This window comes from Lycorma delicatula, chromosome 12 (genome assembly GCF_047948215.1).
Source record: "Lycorma delicatula isolate Av1 chromosome 12, ASM4794821v1, whole genome shotgun sequence".
In the NCBI taxonomy this organism is placed as follows: domain Eukaryota; kingdom Metazoa; phylum Arthropoda; class Insecta; order Hemiptera; family Fulgoridae; genus Lycorma; species Lycorma delicatula.
The window spans coordinates 71,632,514-71,650,811 of NC_134466.1; the positions used below are offsets into that span (position 1 = coordinate 71,632,514).

The 18,298-nt window shown below is 32.6% G+C and overlaps 1 protein-coding gene across 1 annotated transcript in view; it reads right to left on the reverse strand.

Moving 5' to 3' along the window:
• Positions 1 to 4,738: 4,738 nt before the first annotated feature.
• LOC142333009 (methionine aminopeptidase 2-like) overlaps positions 4,739 to 18,298 on the reverse strand; it is a 29,093-nt gene continuing 15,533 nt past the window's right edge. The window contains exons 6-9 of the mRNA XM_075379777.1: positions 17,446 to 17,587; positions 15,100 to 15,274; positions 8,357 to 8,487; positions 4,739 to 5,076 (exon numbers count right to left, since the gene is read on the reverse strand). Coding sequence (XP_075235892.1) covers positions 4,955 to 5,076; positions 8,357 to 8,487; positions 15,100 to 15,274; positions 17,446 to 17,587 — 570 coding nt within the window. The 3' untranslated portion in view covers positions 4,739 to 4,954. The remainder of the gene's footprint in view (positions 5,077 to 8,356; positions 8,488 to 15,099; positions 15,275 to 17,445; positions 17,588 to 18,298) is intronic.

An 18,298-nucleotide genomic window follows, 5' to 3' on the forward strand; every position in this document is an offset into this window, starting at 1 on the left:
TATATTTAAATTGAAAAAAAAGGAGATGAAGTCTGATTCGAACCGATATCCCTTCCTCTTGTAAGATCCAAATATTTCATTAATTAAAATTTTATTGAGCTATAACTCTGGAACCGATGAAAATAAGTACCGCTTATAATATATAGTCGAAAAGCTCTCGATAAAATTGATCGTGGATCGTGTTTTATTACCGACATGATTTTTCCATCGTTCTCAATTTGAACGCTTAAAACTCGATAACGAAGGCGTTAACAGAAAAACGGCGTTCACCGTTGTTTTTATCATAAAATTTTAAACCGAAATCACGTATCGTACGTCAACCTTTCTATTTAAAAAATTAAATTTGATTCAATACGGCGGAAAAAATTAAAAGCCCACCGTAATGCCGATTTTTTAACTTTCCTGAACCCCATTTCTTTCTGCGCCCGTACCCACTTTTTTCGAATTACAATATATTTACACGTTTTTTTTTAATGAAGGATTCGGCGATTATATTTCTTCTTAGCTTCCGTCGCCCTATTTAGCGCATATAGTAACTGCAGAGGCGTGCCTGTGGCACGCCCTCCGCAGCTAGACCCTGTAGACCGGTAATTGCTAGCGCACAGATTTCAGCGTATTTAGCGAAAGATCAGATCTGTAGGTATTACGTCGGGTGAGTGCGATCAAAACAGAGGGCTAAATGAATTAATTTCCGGATAACCGAGATCCGGTCGATCGAGAGTGTACCAGATGAGTTAAACGATTAGCGCTCGACCTGCCGATACTTACGCCGTTTGAATAGTAAAAATCGGACGACCGGTTGCCGAGATATCACGGCGGCACCCCCTCCCCAATTTCCGAACGGCACCCCGGGGGCGCTTGAAAACATTATCGTCTGTCGGGAACCGCTGGGAGGGGATGGGGTTGCGTCGAGGTGAGTTGAGAAAATTTTTCAGAGCGCTAGGACCGACCGTTTTCGAGATATTTGCGATTTTCTTTCGAAAATTCGGATCCTATTAAAAAGTACTACATTTTTCCCAAGCCACGATATATATATATATATATATATATATGTGTGTGTGTGTGTGTGTGTGTGCGGTATATAGATATATAATAATAATATAACAATAAATGTTTATAATAATAAAAGCAATTGTAAAAATTAAAAAAAAAAGGAAAAATTAAAAATATCTTTTTAAAAGAATTAAATTTGACTGAAGAAAATAATAAATTAAAAAAAAAGAAATCAAGATAATTAAATGAAGGATTAAACATAGTTACGAGGGATTTAACTATTAAATCAACTTTGAGAGAGATTTAATTTTTAAATGGATTATGACGTAGAAATAGCAGAGGTATTTAAAAATTAAAAGTCCTCACCTGTCTTACATCGATTTATCCTCCAACGAAAATATTTAAAATTAAAAGAGTTCTTTAATTCGATTAATCGAAAAAATCGATTTTCAGAGAGGTTTAATTTTTAAATGAATTATGTCGTTGTAGAAGTAGTAGACATTTAAAGCTTGAAGTCCTCACTAGGTGTTACATGGATAAGAAAACATTTAAAAGCAGTAATTTAAAATTTAAAGAGTTCTTTAATACGATTAATCCAAACATTCAATTTTCATAGATATTCAATTTTTAAATAGGCACGATTACGTATGTGTATACAGGGTGTTTCTAAAGTACTGGGCTGGCAATATTTTTTCGAATTCTACTTGTAAAACTAAACGAAAAATATCCCAAACGAATAAACCATAGAGCTTTAATTTTTAAATGTATTTTTAATAGGCACGATTACGTATGTGTATACAGAGTGTTTCTAAAATACTGGGCTGGCAATACTTTTTCGGATTCTACTGGTAAAACTAAACGAAAAATATCCTTAGTTACAGCAATTTCTCCTTTGTTCTCCCCCTGTCCGCCATTTTCTTATTTTTATATAAAACTTTATATCTCGAGATCGGATAGAGGAATAAGATTAATATTTGGTAAGCGTCTCGGTAATAAAGTTTTAAAATCAGGAATTAAATACCTTCCTAAATTACAAAACATCGGCGATGTTTATTTTTCAATCCGTTATATCTCCGTAAACGTTGGTTTTATCTTTGCTAAAATATTACGCCTTTAATTTTGATCAAAATGTCATTTTATTTTTTAAATCGGGTAACAAATAGTCGAGTTACAGGAAAAAATCGACGTTGTAATTTTATGATGTAATTACTACGGGAGTAAATTATTACTTAATTTGATACATACTACAATCGACTGTAAATAAAAACAGTTAATTGAACTGAATGTAAAGTGGAGGATATAAAAATTAGATATCAGTGTTTTAATTACATGTGCTGATGAAACACAGTCGTGCTGTCCCAGATTAAAATAACGGCAAAATTCTTTATGCGCTCCCTCCACACTGTCATTGATTTTGTAAAACGCTTTGATAGCAAATGCACGTTACACACCACTCCAAGGATCCATGACAACTAAATGGCAGGTTAGGTTAGAGAGACTCACCGGGTTGGTCTAGTGGTCTTCCCAAATCAGATGATTTGGAAGCCGAGAGTTCCAGCATTGAAGTCCTAGTAAATCCAGTTATTTTTACACGGATTTGAATACTAGGTCATGGATATCGGTGTTCTTTGGTGGTTGGGTTTCAATTAACCTCACATCTCAGGAATAGTCGAACTGAGAATGTACAAGACTACACTTCATTTACACTCATACATATCATTCTCTGAAGTATTATCTATTATCTAAACGATAGTTTCCGGAGGCTAAACAGGAAAAGAGAGGTTAGGTTAGAGAGGCTGGCGCCACTTATCAAGTGGTAATCGCCGCCCACGGCTACCAACACAACTTTCAAAATTTCCCGTTTCTTTGAATCACCTGTATATATACAAATATATATATTTGTGTAGAGAGAGAGAGAGTGAGGGGGGAGAGAGAGAGATAGATAGATAGATAGACAGACAGATAGATAGAGAGAGAGAGGGGGGGGGATAATACGTGAGTAAGCAAGCTCTGTAATATAAATGATTTATTATAAATAATGAACAAATCTGTTCATCTTTTATCTCACTTTTGGTTTTTTGTCAAGCGTTCTAAGTGTGCGTCCATTATGTTTCAATAAACATGCACGCAATGATATTTGGAATGATTCAAATCCCATAAGGGGGGGGGGAGTAAAATCCATTTTCCTTTTTATTGTTTCTGTATTGAAACTCCAATACATTCTTGTACTAATTAGATGACTCCACTACATCACCATAGTTAAGTATTTGGGCAATTTCAAGCAGGGAAGAAAGATAATAAGCCTAAATTTTCTTCATTTTTTTGTCAATTATCATTTTAATTTATATATTCAGAATGGATTAACCTTTTCCCATCACGATGATCCGCGGTTGATTAGCGCTCCGTGAAAATATGTTGGTATTTAATTGCCTCCCTTCATAGTCTTATGCTGCTACCCTCTTGTGAAAAAAATTTCTAAAAATTAAGTATATAAAGAGATTTAACAGATTCTGACAAAAAAAACCGTTACGATTGGATATTTTTTATGCCTGTAACAACAAAAAAATTGTAACGGTACAAAAATTACGATAATTTAATTGCAGAATTTTTTTTGCGCATTTCTACCGTGTTTTTTATTATAGAAATTTTTTTTTGCTTTGCATTTGTGAAACATAGTTTGCAGATTTAAAAAATAATACTTTCAAGCAAATCGGTTGAAAACTGGACAAAATATGATGAAAAACCCGTGTCATAAATCGCAGATTAGTAACATATGTTAGTATAAATAAAAGTAGATTTTGAAAACTACGTTTTATAAAAATCCCCACCACTCAAAAGGCTATTCAGATTGACAAAAACCATTTTTACTGTACACTGTTATTCATTACGAATCGATATGTGTTACACGTTTACCGATATCATTTGTCAGAAAAGATATTTATAGACCTCAAGTAAAAGTGACGTATTTATGATCACAAGTCCTTCTTTTTTTTTGTGTGCCGTATAACATAATTTATTATGTGTTTCAATACATCGATATATTGCTAATATAATAAGCTATTTTTGTAAATAATAAATAAATCAGTAATCCTCATAGCAATTATAATACACAAGTCACAGACACACACACACAAGCACATTTCTGATAAAAAAATGGTCATATTCTTTCTAGTCTAAATAAAACATTTTACATCGTATAAAAGTCGTTCAAATTGTGTAATAAAACCGATTCCTTTGTGAATATAAAAGAAAATAACCGACTTAGATGCCATATAAAATGATTTTGTAACTAAAACTGACGCCGTGCGTAACCAGTTCCAAGGCTACATGATCGAAAAAGGTTAATAGATTATGAAATTTTGTAAAATTATTTCAGATTATAATTCACCGATGCTAAAAATACTGCTTATAATTCATCAAGAAGGTAGTAAGAAAACGGTCACCGTGGATGCTGTATCTGAAATTTTTACTCGAAGACTACAATAATTTTTTTAACATAATACTTTATTTGAATACTTTAAAATTCTCTTTCTAAGTAGTAGTCTGTTGAGGGCAAAGAAACCTAAAACCACAACGTAACTTTCCTAGCTTTGATGGAAAAAATTATATAAACCATTTTTTTTTCAGAAGTCAATGTGACATTTCAGAATGTGTTAAAATGCTACATCGGGTTTCAAAATTTAGTAAAATAACATTTTGTTTTTTATCAACTGTTTTAATGGATTTTCAATAAACCACATAATACACTATCCAAATGTAAACACAATATTCCACTTACTGAATCCAGATACATAATCAGGATCGCATCAAAACTAAAAAAAAATATTAACAAAGCAAAAAAAAAATAAATTTCACAAAAAAGAAACATATATATAAACTCCACAATAATGATCATAATAATAAAAAATAATAACAATGTAACAAAACAGAACAATACGACGAGGTTACTGTACACATTTATTTAATAATCAGTTCCACGGCTAATAACCTCTTTGCATGTAGGTCGTAACACGATTGTATGTTCAAACTGAGCAGTATAACAACCCTTTATGTCGCACAATGGCGGATACGCTTCAACAATATCTGAAAAAATAAATAAAATTTATAAACAACACAATAACACACTTACAAAGAAATATTCAACAGGGGAGAGATCAATTTAAAATCTTTCTGTTTTTTAATTCCACGGTCAAACCAGGTCTCAGTTTACATCATCCTCTGAAAAGATTTTTGACACGCTTTCTTATGAAGGGTGTCTGATTACTTCCATGCACACTACATTACTGAAGTTGTTCTTTGTTCTTAGTTTACCGCATCTCCACTAGAGCATACACAGACTTTCTGGCAGGTACAGGTATAAATCTGTTGCTGGCAATCATTTGAGTCGATCGAGTATTTTAATTTGTAAAAAACGAATGAAAGAGAATTATGTGTCGTGATCAATCATTACTTTTTGAAAGTGAAAACCACAAAGAAATTAAAACCGGGGGAGATAATTATTGCGAGTTAGCTTTATCGATTAGAACCGGTTTTGAATATTCTGGATAACGATCTATAGAGATTAAACAGCAAAATATTAAATAAAAATTCATATGATGACTGTGAATAGAAACCGATCACAAAGACTAATGACATCTTAAATGATTAAGTACATCATATTTTGGATAAATATCCAAAATAGTTTTCAAGATGGATGCCATAATTATATCACAATCTATCAAAAGTGTGAGCGAGTAAACATTTTTTAAACACAGTTTAGAGCTGTTTCAACATATTCAAGAGGAAATTTTGTGCAATTTCATATTGGGAAACACTCGTATATTGCTACTGACCTGCTGAAAACAAACAGTCAAAAACAGCAGTCAAAGTACAGGAATTCATTCCACAGAAGAGAAAAACCATTGACATCAACAGCAAAGATAATCGATGGCCACTATCTTTTGGAATGCTCACGGATCTTAATTGACTTTTTGAAAAGCTCTCCTAGTTTCTGAAAAAACTAGGCGATCGTGTCATCTTTTCTGTATAGTGTAAATGCGAAAGTAAAGGAAAAAATCTGCTGTGCACACCAGATGACTTCCTCCTTGTACGCCTATTAAATTACATATACATTTTAAATAGTAAAATAATGTTTAAAGTAATGTTTCTTTCTGTCACACTTCATTTCCTTTTTTTACCCTATATATTTTCAGGCAGAAATTCTCTCCTAGGAATAAATTCATGACATCTAATATTTCTTCTAATTTATCTTTGATTTTCTTTTGAAAAGATAACATCACAGGATAATTTTTACATTTTAAGTTTTTCCTTGAAGAGTTGTTACTTCAATGTCAAATTTCAATGTATTACTTCTTCTGTACCAGATTTTGAATGATGGACATAGATCGCCCGTACTTTATAAATATTATCTCCTGGTACAAATATCACAATATTATGATATATTACTGAACTGATATATCACAGAACTGTGATATATTGTCATAATATGGCTGTAGTGTAGAATGCTATTTCTATCGATAAACAAAAAGGAACGATTCATCAGAATGCTAATTAGCAGGAAAGTTATTGTCCAACCCAAATAAAAACAGATCATTTTACACGCTTCAAATTACTTCTCTGATACTTTTAATTTCAATCAAAACTTTAAAGTTATAAATATGTATACTGCATAAATAAATTTTTGAAAATTCAAATAATTCATTAACATATTGACCACTCCATAATAAAATTTAATATTATACAAAATATAAATCACCAAAACACAGTATCAGAAAAATTATACTTACCATGTTAATTCCAATAATTGATTTTCACAGGATCCCGCATCTTCAGTCGGTATTGAATTCTATTCCACAAAAATTAATTCTTGGAATTAATATTCTAAGTATAACTTATCTAATTATTGTGTTTTGGTTGTTTATATTTCATATATTAAATAATATATAATAAAGGACAAACGTATAACTTAGCTTTCTACCAAGAGTACAAAATCTAACGATGTTGCTTACCTTATCTTATTGCTCTTTCAATTTTTATCATAAAAGCGCTGTCGAGAGTTTTCCTCATCATCAGTTAATAAAAATGTTTTTGAAAATTACACGTTAAAATTAAAACATTAAAAATTGTTGCATATTGTAAAATATGTAGTCAAGAAATAAAGACAAACGTCAGTTCTTGTATTGTTGTTGCGGTGAGTTTAGCGAGTTACTACGTTCTCAGATAAAGACAAAGCAAAGTGTGTTTTATTGATGGCCGAATTAAAATCTGTAATTTTAGTTCAACGTGTGTTTTGACGTGATTTCGGAAGAGATCCACCGCACAAAAATAACATAACGCGTCGGTTCAAACGATTCGAAGAAACCGGATCGGTTAAGAAACAGAAATCAACCGGCAGACCGAGTGTACCGGACGAAACGGGTGAATAATTAGACGATCGGCAATTAAAAGTGCTGGGAAGTCCATCCCCCGTTGAAGCGTCGAATTAGGTATTCCAAAATCAACAGTTCACAAAGTTTTACGTAAAAAACAAAATTTACATGCTTATAAAATCCAGATACTGCAGGAATTGAAACCCGATAATGGTGTAAAACGTTCCAATTTCGCTGTTCAAATGTCATACAAGAATGATTGAAAACGAACCATTTTTAGACGATATAATTTTTACAGACGAAGCTACATTCCACGTGAATGGATGTGTTAACAGACACAATCCACAAATACGAAGCTCTGAAAACCCACACGCAATTATCGAGAAACAACGCGATTTGCCTAAAGTTAATGTTTGGTGTGGTGTGATGAAAATCATGTAATAGGGCCTTGCTTCTTTGCCGAAAAAATAGTTAATGGAGTCGTGTACCTTGACATGTTAACAGATTATTGCTTTCCTCAGCCGGGTGAACTCGAAAACATTCATCGACTTCATTTCCAACAAGATGGTGCTTCTCCCGCACTTCAATGCACCGGTTATGGACACTTTGAACGAAAAATTTAGAGATCGATGGATAGGCTGGCAAGGACCCGTACTTTGGCTTCCAGACCTGACACCTTGCGATTTTCTCTTGCGGGGGTACATCAAAAGCGTTGTTTATACACAAAAAATTTGCGACCTAAACCGCTTAAAAAACAGGATTAATGAAGCGATGACAACCGTTAACGAAGAAATGTTAACTAATGTTTGGAGAGAAGTCGAGTATAGTTTGGACATTTGTCAAGCGACTAAGGGTGCATATATTGAAATTTATTAATTATGTAAAAAAATGTTTGAGACGACAAATTTGAAAAATAAAAAACAAACTGTAATTTAGTTTTAATTTAAACCATGTTCAAAACTGCACCATTCTTTTATGATAAAAAAAAGAAATACCTTTTTCGCAAAGATATTTAAGTGCCATCTGATATTTAGTACATCCGACTCTGTCCAACCATCTTTTACAAAATGCTAAAGTACCAAAATGAGTATTGATGGTATTCAGTAAACTTCTTGATGATCCCAATCTAGAACAAATAAAAAAAAAGTAACGATAAATAAATTAAGTCCCTAAATACAAAAAATGGAAAAATCAACAAAGTCAATAAACTTAAATATCTTGGGGAAATAATCTAAATCATGGTTTAGAGAAAGAAGCTGATCAAAGAAGAATGAGAAAAAAGAATTTGGCCTACCAACAAAAGATATTTACATAAAAAAGGCATCTCAATAAAAACCGATATCAGGCATTGCAATATAATAATCAAGCTGGAAGGCCTAAAACGCATAAGAACATACCTTTAGTTTGAAATCAGGTGAAATAAATCCAATATTAATAAAGAAAGGAAAATCTTGGGACCAATAAAAATAGATGAAAACAAATATTTAGAAGTAATAAATATGAGTATTTACATGTATTTATGCATTTACAAATACAATCAAACTGAGAAATCATCAGATTCCATCAGAAAAAAAGAACCAAATTCTTTGGCCACTTAATAAGAACGAATAGCAGGTTCACAAAACAAATCTTCAATCATATTTACAACAAAAAGAACAGAATTCAATAAACTTCAGTGCAAAAAGGCCTAAAAGAAATGAAAAAACCTGAAGAAATAGTATAAGATTACGATCAGAAAACTGTTACAATATTTCGAGGATTCCCAAGAGGAAAAAAGAAAACGTCTGATCAGAAAAAAGAATGCAAAATGTTGCTTCATGTGGTTGTCGGCCAAATTCATTAAAAAAAGGAAGTTAAATAAATAAAAACATGCAAAACTATAAAATGAAATAAAGAATAACATAAATTTTCTTAATTTATTGGAACAACAGAATTAAGTTGTTTTTAACAGAATTTAAATTCTGATAAAAGACATATACAAACAACGATGAAATTAATTTCACAAGAACTACCGGTGAAATATACAAATAGATCTTTTATTCTGATGTTTACATAATATATTATTTAGCTCACATTAGGAATGAGTATACGAGATCCGTTTAGAAAATAACCAACCATTTTAATTATGCGCCAACAGATATTTAGTGACTGTGGTTGGCAGCAGGCAGCACTGTTATTCTGCATAACCTCCTCTGCAACCACATGTTCTTGGATTATTGGTATCTCATTTAATTTTCACGTTATTATTATTTGAGTGCAACGTGTTTAAGTGTTAGTAAAACGATTTTTGTAATGTGCAATTTTTGGGAGCAATGGATACAATATAAAATTTTGCATGAAACTGGGGAAAACTTTTACAGAAAAGTTTCAACTTTCGAAACAAGCTTACAGAGATGACACTTTGGGTGTACACAATGTTACGAACAGTTTTCACGATTAAAAATGGTCATCAGTCAATTGAAGGTGGTCATCGACCAAGAAGGCCTTGGACTTCAACTGATGGATGACACCTGCATTCAGAAAATCAACTACCTGGTGTGTGCAAATCGCCGATTGACTGTCAGAGAACTTGCACAAGAGGTTAAAGCATCTTGATTGGATAATGCCATAACATTATGAGTGAAAAATTTAACATGCATCGAGTTGCAGTACAGTTTGTTCATTTGATGACAACAAAAAAGGACATCGAGTAGATGTTTGGCAGCAACTTCTTGAACAAGCAGATGCCGATGAAATATTCATGCAATGGATCATAACAGGAGATGAAAGCTGGGTTTACAGCTACGATATTGAGACAAAAAGTTCAATCATCACCAATGGATTGACAAAGAATCTCCACGCCCTAAGAAAGCATGTCAATTTCGATCCAATGTCAAAGTAATGCTCTCTGTTTTTTTGATTTTAACGGAACTGTGCATTTTGAATTCTTGCCTCAAGGTGAAACAGTGAACCGGGCATGGGCATACTATCAAAGTGTTTTACAATGGTTACGTGAAAAAAATCCGCAGAAAGGGACCAGAGCTGTGGTAAGACAACTCATGGTTCCTTCAACACAATGCGCGCCCGCACACTCAGTTTTGTGCCAAAAATCAGACAACTGTCCTCCATCTGCCTCCCTGCTGGTCAAATTATTTTTCTCTTATTTCTGAAATTAAAATCGGCGATGAAAGGTTTAAGACTATTGATGACATTACAGCAAATTCGTCATGGACCTTAAAAGTCATTTAAAATGAAGCTATCCAGAACTGCTTGGCGAAGTGGAAACACCGCTGGAAAAAGTGTATTAGTAAGAGAGATGAATACTTTGAAGAAGACAAAAACCAATCATCTGTAAAATTAATAATAAAGATTAAAAACATTAAATTGGGTTACTTTCTGAACAGACCTCGTAGAAATACTACTCCACAGATAAAAAAAGAAACCTTGATTTATTCGGCATTTGCTTGATATATATATATATCTTTATATATATAAAAATGTTAAGTTCATTTGTGTACGCTTCAAAAACTCAAAATGTTCTGCACCTATTGAGCTCAAATTTTATCACAATATATAACCCACATCAAAGATTGTTTTCATCTATTTTTAATTTGGAAATGTAAACAAAGGAAAACCAATCAGATCAATGCAAGATGGCCGATGTCAAACACAACGACCAATCACAAAGAGCCCGCATGGTCGTTGCCAATGTAAACAAAATCACAACTGATTAAGTATCAAATTTCTTTGAATTATTGTTTTAGCTGTTAAATAACAGCTAAAACATCAGTATTTTATTAAAAAAAAAAAACACCAAAACAAAAAGAAAAAGCCACCAAGAAGGATGACTTACAGTAAATAAATTAAAAAAACACCCAACTTTCTTATAGCCCAGATAGACTTAAGACTATGCAAACAAAAAAAGTCAAAATAACCAAATACACAGAAAATAATATCCCTACATAATGACCAAAAAATCCTTTGTTAGGTTAAATATTTACTTTTGTCTGAATTTACAGAAGGCACTTACAACAAAGCATTGATAAATATTGAAGACAAGTGCTTAGCTAATGCAAATAAAGTTCTTAGTCAATGGGAATGCCAGCACCCACCCGAGCTGAGATTGCTTCATTTGATGTGGATTTACGCCGTGAACAGAGTTACAACATCGGTGATCTTCAGTCATATGTCCGATCAAACATTCCCAAATTAACGCGTGAACAGATAGGCATTTATGATCGCATAATGCAAATGATAAATGACGGAGCTGGGGGGACCTTCTTCTTGGATCCGCCAGGAGGAACTGGGAAATCATTCCTCATTAGATTGATTCTAGCAATGGTTCGATCAAAAAATGGCATAGCCTTAGCTCTTGCTTCGTCTGGAATAGCTGCAACATTGTTACCAGGTGGAAGGACTGCGCATTCAGCTCTGAAGTTGCCATTAAACATGCAAATCATCGAGACTCCTGCATGCAATATTTCCAAAGCATCCTGTATGGGAAAAGTATTACAAAAATGTAAACTCACTGTTTGGGATGAATGCATGATGGCACATAAAAAATCGCTTAAAGCTCTTGATCGTTATGAGATTTGCGTGGAATCGTTCAACCGTTCGAAAATGCTTTGATATTGCTCACAGGAGATTTTAGGCAAAGATTGCCTGTAATTTCTCGATCGACACCAGTAGACGAAATAAATGCTTGCCTGAAATATTCAACACTGTGGCGACACGTATGTACATTGCAGTCGACAACGAATATGCGTGTCCAGTTGCAGAACGATCCATCTGAGGTATTCTCACGACAGTTACTGGGCATTGGAAACGGACAACTGCCAGTCGATGAGACGTCTAGACGAATATCATTTCCTGATAATTTTTGTAATTTAGTAACATCGAAAGAAGAACTGATCGAAAAAGTATTTCCTGATATTCAAACTAATCACAGAAATCACGATCGGCTCAGTGAACGAGCTATCCTTGCCGCAAAGAATAAAGATGTCTATCAACTTAATAATGTTTTTCAATCCAGCATTCAAAGTGAGGAAATTGCATATAAGTCGATAGACATCGTTGTGGAAGCAGATGAAGTAGTTAATTATCCAACGGAATTTTTAAACTCACTTGATCTGCCAGGGATGCCACCACACATATTAAAATTGAAAATAGGTGTGCCAATTATCCTGTTGCGGAATATTAATCAGCCAAAACTCTGCAACGGCACGCGACTTGCAGTTAAGAAATTGATGAATAACGTAGTGGAAGCAACGATTTTAACGGGACCTTTCAAAGGTGAAGATGTCCTCATTCCTCGAATACCCATGATCCCGACCGATACACCATTTCAATTTAAAAGATTGCAATTCCCAATTCGATTGGCATTTGCAATCACAATCAATAAAGCTCAAGGTCAATCTTTAGAATTGTGTGGTTTAAATTTAGATGCGGATTGCTTCTCACATGGACAACTGTATGTGCGTGTTCTCGAGTCGGCAAACCAGATAACCTTTATATCTACGCAGACAGTGGAAAAACAAAAAAATATTGTATATCCACAAGTATTGCAAAATTTAACTTCTAGGAAACGTATGCTTTTTTTGTTTCTCATTTCTCATCCATGCAACCACAATGTGTCACAGCGAAGCGTGGCAGGTACAGCTAGTATATATATATATAAAAGATGGCAAAGTGTTGCATGACTTTCCCAGCTACGACTATTCTTTTTAGCAAAGATTGCACATTCATGAACGTAAAAAAACAGATAAATTAACATTTTACAAAATACAGTCTACATAATTCAAAGATTTATGGGCACCAAACAGCCAATTTTTGTATTTTGAAAACTTGTTCTACCTTTTGAGAAAGACTCAAGGGATGATACACTTAAGAAGGGAATGTACATAAGCATAATAATGTTATGTATTTAAAAATGGTGACAAGCTTAGAATTTTATTAAAGCATTTCACACCGAAAAAACAGAACTGTTGTGAAGATTATTTACAGATTATACCCGAATAAGAAAGTAATAAGAGTAAAGGATGCTCAAACCGAGTGGTTTGACAAAGGAAAAAAGCAGCTCAAACTGAATGGTTTAACAAATGAAAAAGAGTAAGAAATAGTACTGCCTGTAACAGATTTTATTTGATACACACATTGTTAAAGATATGATCAAAAATATTCAAACACATGATTTTAAAATTACAAGATTTATAATATAATACGGAATAAAAATAAATATCGAGAAAAGAAAATTAATGAAAAATAAAAGGCAATAATAAGACGATGAATCTCAGGTCAAAAAATGGTAAATTGAATAAATAAAACATACATATACTGTTAATAGAAAATTACAACAGTGAAAAAAGGAAAAAAGAGAGAACGAAACAAAGAATAGTAGTGCCTAAAGCGTTTGATAGAAAGAAATGGTTATCACACCATAAAATGGAGTTAACATTTCAAAATAAGAAGAAATGTACTTCTAAATGGATGTGAAATATGGACACTAAGAAAAAAAATTGAACGATTTTAATATGGGCCAGGAAGAGGTGAAAAGAAAACTAACAAATGGGCAGACAAAATGAAAAGGTAACATGAAGAATTAACAAGAGTAGAAACTCATTCAAAGCAATTCAGAAAAAACTGGCTGAGACAAATTATGAGAGGAAGATTGATTAAAATAAAATCGGTAGTGTAAAAAAAAGTAAAAATTATATTGATGATCTAAAATGAAAATTGGAGATATGAGAATCTTTAAAAAAAGCTAGCGGAGCTTCATAACTTTCCTGAGAAAATTAAATAGAACATTAGAGAATGCAAGCATGCAAGTAAAGAATTATGGAATGACCCATGGCAGTTGTAAACCCATACATTGTAACCAAAATTAATAAACATCAATGATATGTAATCAGAATCAAGCAAAAAAATCAGATATTTATAATAGATGTTTTATACTGGCCCTCAGAACTAAATGAAATTGCCCAAATGCACAATTGACGAGAAATAGTAATGTAATGAAATCAACTAATCAGTTTGAGAATGTGACTTGAGTTGAAAAATGATAAGTATTTTTTGAGTATTCAATACGGACGCAGATCTTTTGTGTTCCTTGTTATTAACAGAACCGGTCTCTCTAAATTTTGCAACTGACCTTAATACTAATGCTTTGTTAGAAGCCGGTTTATCCGGCTAGTTATGGCGAAATAAATCTAGCACTGCGACTGCTGATTTCATACTGAAATACGACTCGACAATGGAAACCCATTCATCTAGCAAAAACACCATCTTGTCTCTAGCAATACACTGATCGTTATGATTGCATTGTTGTTACTATCGGTAGTGTTCTACTGCGTCGCCACGAAGTTCAGATGTTGGACGAGTCCATTTCAGTAACGAGTAGGGGAGTAAGCTTGACTTTTGAAATTTCATGGATGATGGATTGCGTTTTATATGGGACACTCTGTATTTCTAAGATGTGCAGTATAAAGCTGTTTCCATAGTTAAATATCACTCAGTATATGTATATATTTATATAAAGTGTAAAAAATTTATACACAGTGAAATTTTGAGATACAGCAACCAGATTTTTACTCCCTTGCTTCCTCCTTCACTGACTGTGATCAAAATTAAACAGCATCGATTTCCCTTATACAAAAATAATTGCTGAATATCTTCTAAATCAGTCCATACAAAACAATATAACTACACAGCCAGAAAAATAAAAATGTTAACAATTAATCAAATTTATACAAAAGAGTATTACCTTAAAGGTATGTAACCGGCATCAAAGTTTTTCATATAATGTGAAACATCCATATCGTTATGTACTTGACCACGTCCAGTCGAGCCAAAAGTTTCTATCGCGTAAAACTCATTTTCCTCCATTACTGTGGCTTCACCACCCTTCACAATGGGAACAGTTTTACCGGCATGGATACCTAAATAAAAAATAAAAGAGAAATAATTTATTTGGCCAATACAGCATTTATCTCAACCACTCCTAACACTCTCTTTCCTCTCTCAATTTATGATTCTCTGATTCTGTCATTTTATAAAAATTCTACTTCTCTTCATTACAAATAAAAATTTCATTATGTAACTTAAATTGAATGGTTTATAAAACTGAGTATATTCATCTAATCAGAAATCCATCTAAACCATTCAGTTAATACAAAAATTAATAATTTTGTGACTGGTTTAATTAAGCAACACTGGGTAAAAGGTAGTAAAAATTAAGATAACAGTTAAATTGTTCCTCTCTTACCGTCGCTCATTACTCTTATCGTTGAACAATTCTTCCTCATATCAGTTCTGTGAACACAATCCTGACAAACCCCCCACTATGTTCTCTAAGTTGATAATACCAAAACTTGAAGAAATAATACATTCCTTTGTATTATTAAGGGGGAGATTGACCATTGACTGCCTCTGGGACTCCTCTTTTTTCGGATTCATGATTGTACATCAGCCACATCAAGTATTAATTCATTAAAGTATATATGCCTCTTTCCTAGTTTTTATTAAAACATTTTCAAAAAAAAAAATTAACCGTAATGAAAAAATCATTCATTCATATTCTTCCCTTCAGATAAAAATCCTGCCAATTTTTAGAAAATATTTTTTTAATCGTACATAAAATCAGTATTTAAGTGAATGTAATAAAATCAAAAATCATGACTGAAGAGTTTTAAAATTAACATAAAAAAAAATTTTGAGCATTTAACAACAAACTGAATAATTTTTTAAATAAAAAGATGTATGGCTGAAAAAATTTAGTAAAAACCAATAAAATACTAAATTTATTCAGGGTTTGTTCGTCATCCAGGCAAAAAAAAATGAATGATTGATTTTTCACTACAGTACCTGTAATGAATCTGTTTCATTATTCCCTGAACAGGGTACTAAATTAGTTATTATCATCATTCTTGCATTGGTTTCAACAGTTAGTAATTAAAGCCAATTGGTTGTCATCTCGATGAAGTGATAGTAGACACTCTGATCTGAATCTCTGCTGAAAGGGAGTTGCTAAAAAATTCCTCGTTTGGTTCTACATGAGTAAAACCTTATTTTTTACTTGTGAAACAGCGTCATGCTTTGACATAAAGAAAAGTAACTCTTTAGCGAGCATCCTCAAGCTATTTTAGGCATTCCACCAAGAACTTCTGACAGTTACATTCTACAATATAAAAATTTTAATCTTATCAGCAAAAATTCTTTCCAATCCAAAAACATTATAAATCATCATTTTGCAATTCAATTGGCCTTCTTTTTTAAGAATTTTATGACAGTCAATCCAAATATCCAACACTAATCTATCTCTCACAGTTTTCCCATGCATAACATTATTATTATAAATATTACATCATAATCATAAACGATCACAACAATCTGTTGCCCTTCTAATTATAAACTATTTCTGGCAACCTCTATGGTGAAGCAGTAGCATCTCGGTCATTCATTCCAGAAGGGTTTAAATCCTGGTCACACGTAGCTGTAATTGGACTTATACAGTCAACCGAATGAATAAATTCCAGCAACAAGCACAATGAAAGCCGGGCGTGTAATGAAATTACAGTTTGTAAATGATTGATGAATATGTATTTTTGCTAAAATATTTGGTTTTTTCTTTCAAAAAATTTAAAAAAAAGTGAATTTTTTTACCATTACAAGTTACAAAAATTTTGTTAAGTTATTTAAAATAATTTTTCCCATAAAATATCTTTTACAAGTGGCTTTATATTAATGTAAAAAAATATATTTGATAATTACATTTAATTTTATTAATATTTTCTTTACAGATACAATAAAACAATTCTAATCAACAACAAAAAAAATGCAATCTCCAATAAAAATTTAACACCCAGCTCATCTCCAAATAACATTTGCTGGAAACATTAAATGTGCAAAAAACCACAAGAAAGTTTTGCTGCACGGTCAGTAAACTTTCAAAGGTGTAATTTTTAGCAATGTAAAAAACTATCACCGCTAACATTTACTATGACCATCAATGACATAGAATTAAAAAGTATAAACTGTACTAATAACGAATGGCATTTAATAAATAATAAAAAAAAAAAAAAAAACTAAAAACTATAATGTAAATACTAACGATATGGTGAAATGGAGTGGCCATTGAGATTACGAATCGATTTGACACGATATGTTTTGCCATCCAATTCGACTTCATATGACTCCATAACTTCCTGTACAGCAGCACCCACTTCACATAACTGAACATCAATTCCAGCAGCCTAAAATAAAACAGAAAATAATGTAATTAATCATGGAAACTGGATTACTTTAAATTTGAAAGGAATAAATTACAACTTATAAAGACTGCTACTATTATACCAGCAGTTTGAAAAAATAACATAACTGTGATGAAGATGCTGTCTACTTCCATTGCTTTGAAACTTTAATGATAACGAAACAAAAAGAAAAATCTGAAAAAATACTATAATTTAAGGAAAAAATATATATATTAACAAATTTGCTGCTAAGTGAGTATACAAGGATAGTTTAATAATTATCCACAATTTCAGTACATAGCAGGAGTATAATAACTAATATGAAGAACATGTAGGGAGTGCAAATTAATGGAAACAATGCTCTGTAGAGGAAAATTTTGAGATTGACACTGAAACTCCAGTTAAAACTTCACCGGTAAATATCAACCCGCCAACAATTCAAGAAGTTCTCGCAGCCTTAAATGAAATAAAAAACTACAAAGCAAGCGGAGAAGACCAGCTTTTCGCAGAACTCTGGAAACACTCATCAGTTTATTCAGTCAAAACTTCCCTACGTCTATGCCTCGTGAAAATATGGAACGAAGAAAAACTTCCAGAACACTGGACCACAGCCCTCATTCATCCATTACATAAAAAGGGGGATAAAACTAATCCGGAAAACTAGAGGCATATCTCTCCTGGATTGCACATACAAAATCCTGTCGAGAATCATAT